Here is a 14584-nt window from a genome sequence, read left to right on the forward strand (position 1 = left end):
CAACAAAGGTTTTTTTTTTATCTTGATCCGTTACATCTGTCAACGCTAGAAAAATCATATTTCTTGATAATTCAATCGATTAGACAAACAGCATTACCAAAATATTTATGAAGGTTTAATAGAAGATCGATTTTGTTGTTGTTTTTGTTTCTAAGTACTAATAAACATAATAGATGAATAATAAAATAATAATTTATAAAATAGATGATAGATTTAATAATTAAATAATATATAAAAGATTAAGTTGTAGTAAAATTAAATAAGGACTATTTAATAATTATTAAAACACTTAAAAAAATGTTTTATTATTGGACCATTAGTCCAAACGCGTTTTGAAACCGTTGAATCCTATGCCTAGTTAGTCGTTCTCGTTTAGATGCCTTAAAGAACAAGGTTTCTTTATCTTTTTCTTAAATTTTTTCCCATGAATCAAAATTTGAATATTTTCTTGAAAAAAAAATTTGTTATTCACATTCTAACAAATAAGATAACAATGCTACAAAAACAGAACTAAATTCAGGTGTAAAACAAATTAAAGAACTCTATGAAACACTGAAAAAAAAAAGTTCCTTCAATTTAATTGTAATTGAGAACTGAAAGACCTATTTATCGTGACTATGTGAAGTTGGAAATATGATGCAGCGGCACAATGGGCAAGAATACGGCAACTGACAGTTGGCACACTGTCGGAGCCAGCGGAGCATGCAGCGATCATGGAAAACATGCGAACAATTTGTGCGAACAATTCCTACACTTGAATCTTCCTTACCATGGCCAAACTCCTCCAAACAAATAGCGCATTCAGCATCATCATTATAGATATCTAAATCTTGAACAATAATGTGCGTGGTAACATGAAGGTTCACAACAATCTCCGGCGTGTAGGAGTCACACCCTTGACGGCGCCGCCTTAGAATCCTTCTTGCAGTTCTACTTATGGCAGGTAAAGTTTGGTCCAATAACTTAGAGGATACAGGCACTGAAAAAAAGATTTTATGTAATAAAATTGTGTCTTTTCTGTTGAGGTCTGTAACTGTAAGTGGAGTACAACTACATAGAATATTTGAGGAAACCAAGATTATTTTGGGCTAAATTGACACTTCTAGTCTTCAATGGGAGTGATTTGCCACTTAGAAACGGTGAATTCCATGGCAAAGTTGTAAAACTGCAAAAGTATTTGGTTTGGTTTACTCTGTTTATGTAACTTTTCTACACTCCTGATTTTTTTTAATAGTATTAAGAAAAAAAATCTTATCTTTATCTCTATGGCTATGCCAACCAATTGATTATTCTTTTAAACAAATCGACTGGTTATGTGAAATAGAAATAACAATTTAGTTTTGCTTTCTGTTATTTAATTGGATGATTTCTAAATCATTAGATTTCAGCTAAATAATTGATTTTTATTTTAACCAATTCATTGGTTTTGCGAAACAAAAATAACGATCTAAGTTTTCTCCTAGCCAATGAAATGTAAATTCCTCATTGACATTTAATTATTTAATTTATATAATGATACATTAGATATTAATAATTAATAAATATCTAATTTGATTTCTCTTTATTATTGCTTGAGGACCTGTCTTTACACTTTGACCTCTGCCGCCAATTCGTTTCACATATTGTTTACATAATTTTTTTTAATGATTGTCACTTTAATTCTTTTTAGAAACATTCGACAAGCAAAAAATAATCACAACTTTGTGTCTAGCCAGATAATGTAATGTTATTCAATAAATATAATCCAAAAAAAATAAAGAAATAAAAGTGACGAATTATCATTAATATAATAAAACCAGAACTATTATTTAATTCATGCATTCCAGCAATCTTCTAGTCCTTATTATTTCCAGCAAACCCTACAATACAACAGAAACTTGTCCACTATATTTGTATATGAATTTAAGTAAAAGATTGTATTTGAGAGCTAATAGCCATCGGAGTTGCCTAGGATCTAAGTTCTAAGGTATACGGTTAGTCGTATATTGGATGGTTCGGGTAGTGATTTGAGTTGGTGGGGTGTGCTTGGTTCAGCGACTGTGCTGGAGGTAGTCCAACCGAGCAGCCGAGGTCTCGTTGTGGAGAGATGGGGGTGTCACCTGCAAAGACATTCCGACGTTCAAGTCAGTCAGTGTGCAGGCGAAAAGTGGGTAGGTGGTATGTGTGACGTACCTTGGGGGAAGGGTAGGTCCTTCCCCATTTATACCGTGTCAGAGGTGGGCCCTGCAAGGATAGGCCCACCTCCTTCGAAGCTTCCTCACAGCTGCAGGGGCGAGCTGTCAAGGACGCGTGTTCGGGTCGCGTGGTGAGCTGTACGTGCCCGACCGTTCGGGTCGGGTCGTCAGTGGGTCGGGTTGACCCACAAGTGGCTTGGGCCAGGCCGTAACAGTGCTCCCAACGCGTCGGCAATTAGCCGCATGGGTTGTTGGTGGCGTGTTATCTTTTTGCCCGTTGTCGTCGGGTCGGTCGCTCGTGGGGGGAACGCGTGCCTTACGTGCGTGTCCGTTCGTTGTTGGGATGATCATCCGTTGCCTCGTTCCTCGCGCAGAGCTTTAAATGCTCATAATGGGTTGAAAAACCCTGTGGGTAAAGACCATTTTGCCCCTAGGCCTTTCGCGCTCCCACTGCAGCAGTTTTAAACGGTTTTGCATGGGTTTTCCCTTTTCACTCTTGCTCTTTTCACATATTCCTTCTGCATTCCCTATCATCAAAGACTCATTCCAGAATCCTTGTGCGCTCCTTTCTCCTCCAATTTCTTGCAATCAGTCCAAGTAATCATCGATCCTTCTCCTTTTCTTCAATGCCTTCTTGCATGTTTACTGTGCGTGCTTGCTGCTTTGCTGCTTGATTTCTGTAAAATGGATACCTTTTCAATGTCGAGTAGGTGCGCTAGGGGGGTTGCCATTCTGGGACAGGCTTTGTTTGATTTTGACTTCAGGGATGTTTAGTTTGAGTTGTAGGGTAGATAAAGTGTAGTTTCTGGGTTTTTTCGGGTTCCCGACCTCATAGACTAATCGAGTGGTGCCCCCACTGTAGGTATGCCTCGTGTTGTCGCTCGGGCTTCCACCTCCGACGCGGGTTATGACTCGTATGCTTGGGTGGTCTCCGACCTCAGAGATTCCCCAAACCAAATGGGTGAAGAGGAGCTCACGGAGTTCCGTCAGGCCGAGTACCTGTGTGGGGGTACTGACGAGGAGGCCAATTACGACGTATACGTCCCTGCTCCTCATGAGTGGCTATATGAGATCAACTTCCATGCTCCCCGGGTGGCCGACTGGATTTGGTTCTATAAAGCTATGTTTACCCAGGTGGGAGTTCGCATTCCTTTCTCCGCCTTTCAGATGGGGGCTTCTAAGTTGGATTTCCGTGGCGCCGTCGCAGCTACATCCGAACAGTTGGGCGTCGATTCACTGTTTCGAGATGGTGTGCGAGTATCTGGAGCTGCCGATGTCTATTGATGTCTTCCTCTTTTTCTTTAACCTTACGAACCCTTCCAAGGAGGGGAAGACGAAGAAAGGGTTTATGTCCTTCCGATCTGCCCAAGGGTGGAGAATATTTGGCTTGTTCAAGGACTCATATCATGGGTTCAAGGACAAATACTTTAAGGTTCGACCGGTTAAGGGTTATCACCCCTTTTGGTTGTCATTGGAGGGAGCACGCCTCATCCCGACGTATTGGAGTTTTGGGGCAGGTTCCAATACTTTTATTAAAGTCACCTACAAGGGGATGTCGGCTGTGGATCGGAAGATAGTCGACGTGTTATGGGCTATTTTCGGGAAAAACCATGTGAATTCCCACCTCCTCATGGGTAGTCGGGAGGTCGCTCGGGATTATATTCGTGAGTCGTTGAAGAACTGAAGATTGATGGTTTAGAAGTTATAGTAAACTCTCGTTGTAAGTATAGTTACTAAACCAAGCAATCAACCTTTCTTACAAACATTTTGGTTGTCACAAGTAACAAACCCTTTTAAAATTGATAACCGAGTATTCAAACCTCGGGTCGTCTTCTGAAGGAATTGCAGGGAGGTATGTTCTTATTATTGGTTATGGGTTTTGTAAATTGGGGTTTTGAAAGTGGGGAACAAGTAAATTAAAGGACAAATAAAATAAATAATTAACTATAAAATAAACTCTTGGCAAGATATGAAAATCCGGAAGTCCTATCCTAGTTACTCCTATAAGAATGGAAGTTAATCGCACTTAGTTAACCTTTGCGTAAGCAAGGGAAAGTCAAGTGAACCAATTGGTTAGATTTCCCAAGTCCTAGCCAACTCCTAAGGAAAGACTAGAGTTAGTGGAATTCCAGTTAATTAGCCGACATAACAATCAATCATGAATAGTTGATAACTCAAGAGCTTCCAGTTAATCAATTAAAGCCAATAATATAAAAGGCTAAATAAGAATCTTAGATCTGAAATACCTCAAAATCATGAATTAATAAAGATATCAAATGTAACATGGGCAGTTGTAGCCAAATAAAGAAGTTGAGTTGAACATAGAAATTCATAAACTAAATTGAGGAAATAAATAAAAGGAACATTGAACCTGTAATTGAAGAAGATAAAAATATTCCTAAATCCTTTAAGAGGAATCCTAATCCTAAATCCTAAGAGAGAGGAGAGAGCCTCTCTCTCTAAAAACTACATCTAAAACTAAAAATTATGAATTATGAAAGCATGTTGAGTCTCTACATGTTTCCTGACTTTAATCTGTGTTTCTGGGCCGAAAACTGGGTTGAAATGCAGCCCAGAATCTCTGTCAGCGACTTTTGTAATTCTGCAGATCGCGCACGTCACGCGTCCGCGTCGTCCACGCGATCGCGTCACTCAGCATTTTTCGTATCACGCGTGCGCGTCGTTTACGCATTCGCGTTGTTCGTGCACCTTCCAATCTGCGCGGTCGCGTTAGGCACGCGATCGCGTCACTCTTATTTCTTCCATTTCGCGCGGTCGTGTGAGCCATGCGACCGCGTGACTTCTCGCTGGTCATCTCCTCAATTCTTTGTGTTCCTTCCATTTTTGCACGCTTCCTCTTTATTCTCTGAGCCATTCCTGCCCTATGAAGCCTGAAACACTTAACACATAGATCAAGGCATCGAATGGTAATAGGAGAGGATTAAGATTAACTAAATTAAGACCAAAGAAACATGTTTTCAATCCTAGAACTAAACTAGGAAGGAATTGTAAAATCATGCAGATCCTATGAATAAGTGGGTGAAAAGCTTGATAAGACCACTCAATTAAACACAATATAAACAATAAAATAGTGGTTTATCAGTCGCCCATGTCGTGTTTATTTCTTGCGTGGTTACTTGTTTTGCCTTAGTATGCTGGTTGCTAATTTGCTCATCTCTTGTTTACAGTGGGGATGTCTGCTGAAGTGACCGGCCTTGAGAATTTGTACAAGACTTTCTTGGAGGAAGAGGATGGTGAGGAGGCCGGAGAGCAATCAGTGGCGCCTCCCGAGAACGAGGGGACACAAACGGCGCCCACGCCTCCTGACGTAATCATGCCGGACCAAATTGTCAATCTAACGCATGGTTCTCCCGTTTTCCAGGAAGTGGCGGGTACCGGGCACTCTTCTTCCGCTCATCAGTATGAGGATGAGGAGTTGAGGGTTATTCCGACTCCCAAAAGACAAAGGTTGCAATCTAGCCCCGAGGGGGTCCTTATCGTGATGGAAAGGAACTTCGATGCCGGGTCGTTCATAGATACCCAATTGCTTCCCGGCACGGAGGAACATTTCCATGGTACCGACCTTTCGGGGCAAGCTCGATGGATGTATCGCACTCTCCTTCGCAGTGCGGCCATAGCCCGGAAGGCTGAGTTCGAGCTGTCAGGTATGGCGTCACCGTCTGTGGGGACCGCCTAAATGGACATCGTGCTGGGTCCTGGAGACCATGGCCGAACAGCCGGTGCAGAAGGGGCAGCCTCTGTCGCCTCATCGGGAGGGCGACGGAGATCCCCTCGGCAGCGTACTGAACCACGTGCGAGGACGCGAGAGACGCATCCCTTCGGAGGAACTGGTAGCGACATCGCCAGAATAATGCAGGAACTGCGCCATAGGGTCCAGAACCTGGAGTGACAACTAGCTGACCAGGAACACGACCAGCGAACCACCGACCCCAGCTACTCCCCGTCTCCCGAAATCCGAGAGAGAGCCTCCCACCGGAGTCACTCCTGGTACACCTCCGCCTCCAAAACGGAAGCGGAAAGCAGCTGGGAAGACTCGCCTATCCCGAGGAGACGAAATGACACAATCATCTACTCCCGAGGCAAGGAAACGCGCCCCACGGGGCGAGATCATGAGGGCGGGGAAGAGAGGTATGGGAGGACACGGCGACCCGTAATAATGGGCGCCACCCCGTTCCACAGATCCATCCTCGAAGTCCGGTTGCCGAAGCACTTCGACAAACCAACGGACATGAGGTATGATGGAACCCAGGATCTTCTGGAACACCTCACGGCCTTCGAGGCTAGAATGAATCTGGAGGGAGTAGGAGACGAGGTGAGGTGCTGCGCCTTCCCGGTCACCCTGGCAGGACCCGCGATTCAGTGGTTTAACGGCCTCCCGTAGAATCCATCTGTGGGTTTTCGGACATCAGTCGTGCCTTCTTAGCTCAATTCACAACCTGGATAGCAAAGGCAAAACATCCGATTAGCCTACTTGGGGTAACCAAAGGCCCGGGGAGCCGACCAGGAAATACCTGGACCGGTTCAACGACGAACGCTTAGAAATCGACGGCTTAGCCGACTCGGTGGCCAGCCTTTGTCTGACGAACGGCCTCCTTAATGAGGGCTTCCGAAAACACCTCACCACAAAGCCGGTTTGGACGATGCATGAGATCCAAACCGTAGCCAAGGAATACATAAATGATGAAGAAGTCAGCCAAGTCGTGGCTGCCAATAAACGGCAGCCCTCCTACAATCAACCCAGGCAACAAGGTAACGGAGAAAGACTGAAGGAGCAGGCCAGAGACGGAGGTTTGAGCAAGGCACCCAGACCGTTTTCCCGGGTCGGAAAATTCACCAATTACACCCCACTCACCCTCCCCATCATGGAAGTTTATCAGCAAATAGCCGAAAAAGGAATCTTGTCGAAACCCCGACCACACAAAGACCGCACCGGGGGAAACAAGAGCCTCTACTGTGATTACCATAAGGGCTATGGGCACCAAACACAAGACTGCTTCGACCTGAAGGATGCACTAGAACAAGCGATAAAGGACGGCAAACTGAACGAATTCTCCCATCTTATAAGGGAGCCGAGGAGACGACATCGCGACCAAGATGAGGAAGGCAAGACCCGATCGGTGAAACGGCGACAAGAGCCAGAAGACAATGACCACGGACTCATCGTGATAAATGTAGTAACCACCAAAAACACTGCGCCAAGATTGAGATCGGTGCACAAGAAAGACACCAAGGTCCTGGCAGTCTCTTCCTCGTTGGTGCAAAGTTCCAAGAAGCCTCCACCTATCTCTTTCGGCCCAGAAGATCAATGGTTCGACGAGGCCCCTGAAAGCCCACCCATGGTCATCACGGCCAGGGTGGGAACCGGCCTCGTCAAACGAATCCTTGTGGATACGGGAGCGGACTCGAACATTATGTTTCGCAACATGTTTGATGCACTGGGGTTACGGGACGCCGACCTGTCGACTCACCAGCACGGGGTCATAGGACTAGGCCATCACTTCATCAAGCCAGATGGGGTAATAGCTCTATCGGTTTCTGTGGGACAGGGACAAGGCCGAAGGTCAATAATGGCCGAGTTCGTGGTTCTACGGGACTCCACAGCCTACAACATCATCCTAGGAAGGAAAACGATTAACAATGTTGAGGCGGTAATCAACACGAAGCTACTGGTTATGAAGTTCGTTACTGATGACGGATGGTGCACGAAATTGCAATAACACGTTTGCAATCCCGCACAACTAACCAGCAAGTGCACTGGGTCGTCCAAGTAATACCTTGCGTGAGCAAGGGTCGATCCCACGGAGATTGTCGGCTTGAAGCAAGCTATGGTTACCTTGTAAATCTTAGTCAGGATATCAGGAATTATCAGGATTGATTGTAAAAAGCAAAAGAACATGAAAAAGGTACTTGTTTTGCAGTAGTGGAGAATAGGCTAAGGCTTTGGAGATGCTCCATCTTCCGAATCTCTGCTTTCCTACTGTCATCTTCATCAAACACGCAAGGCTCCTTCCATGGCAAGCTGTATGTAGGGTTTCACCGTTGTCAGTGGCTACCTCCCATCCTCTCAGTGAAAATACGTCCCTGATGCTCTGTCACAGCATAGGCTAATCATCTGTCGGTTCTCAATCAGGCCGGAATAGTATCCATTGATTCTTTTGCGTCTGTCACTAACGCCCCGCCTTCAGGAGTTTGAAGCACGTCACAGTCATTCAATCATTGAGTCCTACTCAGAATACCACAGACAAGGTTTAGACCTTCCGGACTCTCTTGAATGCCGCCATCAGTCTAGCTTATACCACGAAAATTCCGATTAAAGAATCCAAGAGATATCTACTTAATCTAAAGTAGAACAGAGGTGGTTGTCAGGCACATGTTCATAGTTGAGAATGATGATGAGTGTCACAGATCATCACATTCATCCGGGTTAAGAGCAAGTGATATCTTAGAATGGAAACAAGCATGATTGAATAAGAAACAGTAGTAATTGCATTAATCCATCAAGACACAGCAGAGCTCCTCACCCCCAACCATGGGGTTTAGAGACTCATGCCGTGGAAGGTACACAAGAAACGTGTAAAAAATGTCATGAGGTCATAAGGTCCGGATACAATGTCCAAAGGTCCTATAAATAGTAAACTAGTATCCTAAGGTTTACAGAAATGAGTAAATGACAGAAAAATCCACTTCCGGGCCCACTTGGTGTGTGCTTGGGCTGAGCAATGAAGTAATTTCGTGTAGAGACCTTTTCTGGAGTTAAACGCCAGCTTTCATGCCAGTTTGGGCGTTTAACTCCAAGTTTTATGCCAGTTCCGGCGTTTAACGCTGGAATTTCTGATGCTGATTTGCTACGCCGGTTTGGGCCATCAAATCTTGGGCAAAGTATAGACTATCATATATTGCTGGAAAGCCCAGGATGTCTACTTTCCAATGCCATTGAAAGCGCGCCAATTGGGCTTCTGTAGCTCCAGAAAATCCACTTCGAGTGCAGGGAGGTCAGAATCCAACAGCATCTGCAGTCCTTTTCAGTCTCTGGATCAGATTTTTGCTCAGAACCTTCAATTTCAGCCAGAAAATACCTGAAATCACAGAAAAACACACAAACTCATAGTAAAGTCCAGAAAAGTGAATTTTAACTAAAAACTAATAAAAATATACTAAAAACTAACTAAAAGATACTAAAAACATACTAAAAACAATGCCAAAAAGCGTATAAATTATCCGCTCATCACAACACCAAACTTAAATTGTTGCTTGTCCCCAAGCAACTGAAAATCAAAATAGGATAAAAAGAAGAGAATATACTATAGACTCCAAAATATCAGGGAAACATAGCTCCAATTAGATGAGCGGGACTAGTAGCTTTTTGCCTCCGAACAGTTTTGGCATCTCACTCTATCCTTTGTAGTTCAGAATGATTGGCATCTATGAGAACTCAGAACTCAGATAGTGTTATTGATTCTCCCAGTTAAGTATAATGATTCTTGAACATAGCTAGTGTATGAGTCTTGGCTGTGGCCCAAAGCACTCTGTCTTCCAGTATTACCACCGGATACATACATGCCACAGACACATAATTGGGTGAACCTTTTTAGATTGTGACTCAGCTTTGCTAAAGTCCCCAATTAGAGGTGTCCAGGGTTCTTAAGCACACTCTTTTTGCCTTGGTTCACAACTTTATTTCTCTCTTTTTTTTTTCTTTCTTTTTTTTCGAAATTTTTTTTTCTTCTCTCTTTTTTTTTTCACTGCTTTTTCTTGCTTCAAGAATCAATTTTGATGATTTTTCAGATCCTCAATAACAGTTCTCTTTCTCCTCATTCTTTCAAGAGCCAACAATTTTTAACATTCTCAAAACAACAAATTCAAAAGACATATGCACTGTTCAAGCATTCATTCAGAAAACAAAAAGTATTGTCACCACATCAAACTAATTCAACTAGTTTCAGAGATAAATTTCGAAATCCTGTACTTCTTGTTCTTTTGTGATTAAAGCATTTTTCTTTTAAGAGAGGTGATGGATTCATAAGACATTCATAGCTTTAAGGCATAAACTTTAATTTTATTAATTATGAATTAAGAACAAGACTCAGAAAATAAATATAAGATGAACCAAAATAAAATAAAAAAACGAAAAAAATAGGCTCCTAATGATAGAGGTTTTCACAGAGTTAGGACTCAACAACCTTGATTTTGAGAAGTGGATGCTCCCTCAGCTTGGGAGGAGAGCTTTTGGCGTTTCATCTCTTGAATTTCACGCCCCTGCTTCTCTTGTTCCTTCAGCAATTTGCAGAGCATGCAGTTTTGATTCTGCTGTTCTTCCTTCAGTTGCTCCATAGTTTCTTGCAACTTGGTAATAGATGCTTCTAGGCTGGTCCAGTAGTCAATTCTTGGGAATTCAGGGAGGAATTCCTGCGCCCTCCTTTTGATAGAGTTGTCTTGCACTTGTCCCTCTATTGACTTCTTGGTGATTGGATGTTCAATGGGTATGAACTCATCTACTCCCATCTTCACCCCAGCCTCTTTACAGAGCAAGGAGATCAAGCTTGGGTAAGCCAATTTGGCTTCAGTAGAATTCTTATTTGCAATTGTGTAGATCTCACAAGCAATCACATGATGCACCTCCACTTCTCTTCCAAGCATAATGCAATGAATCATCACTGCTCTCTTGATGGTGACCTCAGAACGGTTGCTAGTGGGCAATATGGAACGCCCAATAAAGTCTAGCCAACCTCTTGCAATTGGTTTGAGGTCTCCCCTCTTGAGTTGGTTTGGGACACCCTTTGAATGGTTATCCACTTAGTTCCAGGGAGGCATATGTCCTCTAGAACTTGATCCAACCCTTTATCTACTCTCACCATCCTCCTATTGAAGGAGTCAGGATCATCTTGCAGTTGAGGCAACTTGAAGATTTCTCTTATTTTGTCCAGATGAAAGTACATAACTTTCCCTCTGACCATGGTTCTGTAGGTATGGTAAGCGGTTCCAGTCATTCTCTGCTTATCTGTTAGCCACAGATTTGAGTAGAATTCCTGAACCATGTTCCTTCCAACCTTTGTCTCAGGATTGGTTAGAACTTCCCATCCTCTGTTTCGAATTTGCTCTTGGATCCCCGGATATTCATCTTCTTTCAGATCAAATTTCACTTCCGGGATCACTGACCTTAGACCCATTATTTTGTGATAATGGTCTTCATGTTCTTTGGTTAAGAACTTCTTTTGATTCCAAAGATTCTTGGATTATTCTCTTTCTTGCCTCTTAAATTGGTTTGTTTTCCCTTAGGAGCCATGATATTGATGAATCTTGGCTTAGTGATCACGGAAAAGCACACCAAACTTAGAGGTTTGCTTGTCCTCAAGCAAGAGAAAAGAAAGAAGAAAGAGAGAGAAAGAGGAAATTCGAATGGTGTGGGTAAAAGGGGGTTCCAAACGTGAATTTATAAGGGTGGGGAGAAGAGATTTCGAAAAAAAATAAAAATTAGAAAGGAGATTTGAGAAGATATGGAAAGAAATTGAGAAAAGGGTGAGTTTTTGAAGAAGATTTGGGATTAATTTGAAATAGATTTGAAGAATGGTTTTGATTTGTGAAGATTTGAAAGTGGATGATGAAAGGTTGAAGTGCTTTTATGTAGAAGAGTATGGTTAAAAAGAGGAAAGTTTGAAAAAATTTGAGTTGAAAACAAAAATGTGGTCCCCCCACCTTTCTGGCGTTAAACGCCCAGAATGGCACCCATTCTGGCGTTTAACGCCCATTTGCTACCCCTTTTGGGCGTTTAACGCCCAGCCAGGTGCCCTGGCTGGCGTTAAACGCCAGAAATCCTTTGTCACTGGGCGTTTTTTTCAGAACGCCCAGGATGCTGCACACCTGGCGTTAAACGCCCAGAATGGTGCCCATTCTGGCGTTTAACGCCCAAAATGGCACCATTCCTGGCGTTAAACGCCCAGAATGGTACCCATTCTGGCGTTTAACGCCCAAAATGCCCCTTACTGGCGTTTTTTCGCCAGTAAGCTCATTTTCTCTGCTTTTTGAGCTGAATCCTTCTGTAACTCTGTGAATTCCTTCATTTTTGATACTTGCCTCTGTAAGAACTAATCATATACCCTCCTAATGACTGGGTTGCCTCCCAGCAAGCGCTTCTTTACTGTCTTTAGCTGGACTTCTGCTAAGAATCACTCAAGTATCAGTTTTTAGCATTCCTGCTCAAAATTTCCTTCAAGATAGTGCTTGATTCTCTGTCCATTAACAATGAACTTCTTGTCAGAATCAATATCCTAAAGCTCAACATATCCATATGGTGACACTCCTGTAATCACATACGGACCCCTCCACCGGGATTTGAGTTTTCCTGGAAACAATTTGAGCCTGGAGTTGAAGAGCAGAACTTTTTGTCCTGGCTCAAAGACTCTGGTTGACAATCTCTTGTCATGCCACTTCTTCGCCTTTTCCTTATAAATTTTTGCATTTTCAAAGGCATTGAGTCTGAACTCCTCTAGCTCATTTAGCTGGAGCAGTCTTTTCTCACCAGCTAACTGAGCATCCATGTTTAGGAATCTGGTTGCCCAATAGGCTTTATGTTCCAGTTCCACAGGCAAATGACAGGCCTTCCCATACACCAGTTGGTATGGAGAGGTTCCTATAGGAGTCTTGAATGCTGTTCTGTATGCCCACAGAGCATCATCCAAGCTCTTTGCCCAATCCTTTCTTCGGGCCATCACAGTCCGTTCTAGGATTCTTTTAGTTCTCTGTTAGAGACTTCTGCTTGCCCATTTGTCTGTGGATGATACGGAGTTGCCACTTTATGACTAATTCCATGTCTAACCATAGCAGAGTGTAGCAGTTTATTACAGAAATGAGTGTCCCCATCACTGATTAGTACTCTGGGAACACCAAACCTGCTGAAGATGTGTTTCTGGAGGAATTTCAGCACGGTCTTGGTATCATTAGTGGGTGTAGCAATTGCTTCTACCCACTTAGATACATAGTCCACTGCCACCAGAATGTAAGTGTTTGAGTATGATGGTGGGAATGGCCCCATGAAGTCAATTCCCCATACATCAAACAATTCTATCTCTAATATCCCTTGTTGAGGCATGGCATATCCGTGAGGCAGGTTACCAGCTCTTTGGCAACTGTCACAGTTACGCACAAACTCGAGAATCTTTATAGAGAGTAGGCCAGTAGAAGCCACACTGGAGGACTTTAGTGGCTGTTCGCTCACTTCCAAAATGTCCTCCATAATGTGATCCATGGCAATGCCATAAGATCTTTTGTGCTTCTTCTCTGGGTACACATCTGCGGATCACTCCGTCAGCACATCTCTTAAAGAGATATGGTTCATCCAGAGGTAGTACTTTGCATCTGAAATTAATTTCTTTCTTTGCACATTGCTGTACTCCTTGGGTATGAACCTCACAGCTTTATAATTTGCAATATCTGCAACCATGGAGCTTCCTGAATGGCAAAGAGTTGCTCATCTGGGAAAGTCTCAGAGATCTCAGTAGAAGGGAGGGACGCCCCTACTGGTTCTATTCGGGACAGATGATCAGCCACTTGGTTTTCTGTCCCTTTTCTGTCTCTTATTCTATATCAAACTCTTGCAGAAGCAACACCCATCTGATAAGCCTGGGTTTTGAATCCTGCTTTGTGAGTAAGTATTTAAGAGCAGCATGGTCAGTGTACACAATCACCTTTGATCCCACTAGGTAGGATCTAAATTTGTCAATGGCATAAACCACTGCAAGTAACTCTTTCTCTGTGGTTGTGTAGTTCTTTGTGCGTCATTTAGAACACGGCTGGCATAATAAATGACGTGCAAAAGCTTGTTATGCCTCTGTCCCAACACTGCACCAATGGCATGATCACTGGCATCACACATTAATTCAAATGGCAATGTCCAATCTGGTGCAGAGATAACTGGTGCTGTGACCAGCTTAGCTTTCAGGGTCTCAAATGCCTGCAGGCACTCATTATCAAAGATAAATGGAGTGTCAGCAGCTAGCAGATTACTTAGAGGTTTGGCAATTTTTGAAAAATCCTTTATAAACTTTCTGTAGAATTCTGCATGCCCAAGAAAGCTTCTGATTGCCTTAACATTGGCAGGTGGTGGTAGTTTTTCAATTACCTCTACCTTTGCCTTATCCACCTCTATTCCCCTGCTTGAAATTTTGTGCCCAAGGACAATTCCTTCAGTCACCATAAAGTGACATTTCTCCCAGTTTAAAATCAGGTTAGTCTCTTGGCATCTTTTCAGGACAAGTGATAGGTGGTTAAGACAGGAGCTGAATGAGTCTCCATATACTGAAAAGTCATCCATGAAGACTTCCAGAAATTTCTCTACCATGTCTGAGAAGATAGAGAGCATGCACCTCTGAAAGGTTGCAGGTGCATTGCACATA

At 43.1% G+C, this 14584-nt stretch overlaps 2 protein-coding genes across 2 annotated transcripts; one reads left to right on the plus strand and one right to left on the minus strand.

Annotated features, from left to right (window-relative positions):
- Positions 1 to 602: 602 nt before the first annotated feature.
- On the minus strand, positions 603 to 2200 carry LOC130939410 (RING-H2 finger protein ATL79-like). The gene is made up of 2 exons (XM_057867517.1): positions 2173 to 2200; positions 603 to 979 (listed from the first exon to the last, which is right to left on the minus strand). Exons 1-2 carry the CDS (start codon positions 2198 to 2200, stop codon positions 603 to 605), a joined length of 405 nt encoding a protein of 134 aa, XP_057723500.1.
- A 4635-nt stretch (positions 2201 to 6835) lies between these two features.
- On the plus strand, positions 6836 to 7912 carry LOC130939411 (uncharacterized). Its single transcript, XM_057867518.1, has one exon. It carries the CDS (start codon positions 6836 to 6838, stop codon positions 7910 to 7912), a length of 1077 nt encoding a protein of 358 aa, XP_057723501.1.
- Positions 7913 to 14584: the final 6672 nt, after the last annotated feature.

Source organism: Arachis stenosperma, chromosome 7, assembly GCF_014773155.1.
Source record: "Arachis stenosperma cultivar V10309 chromosome 7, arast.V10309.gnm1.PFL2, whole genome shotgun sequence".
Taxonomy (NCBI): domain Eukaryota; kingdom Viridiplantae; phylum Streptophyta; class Magnoliopsida; order Fabales; family Fabaceae; genus Arachis; species Arachis stenosperma.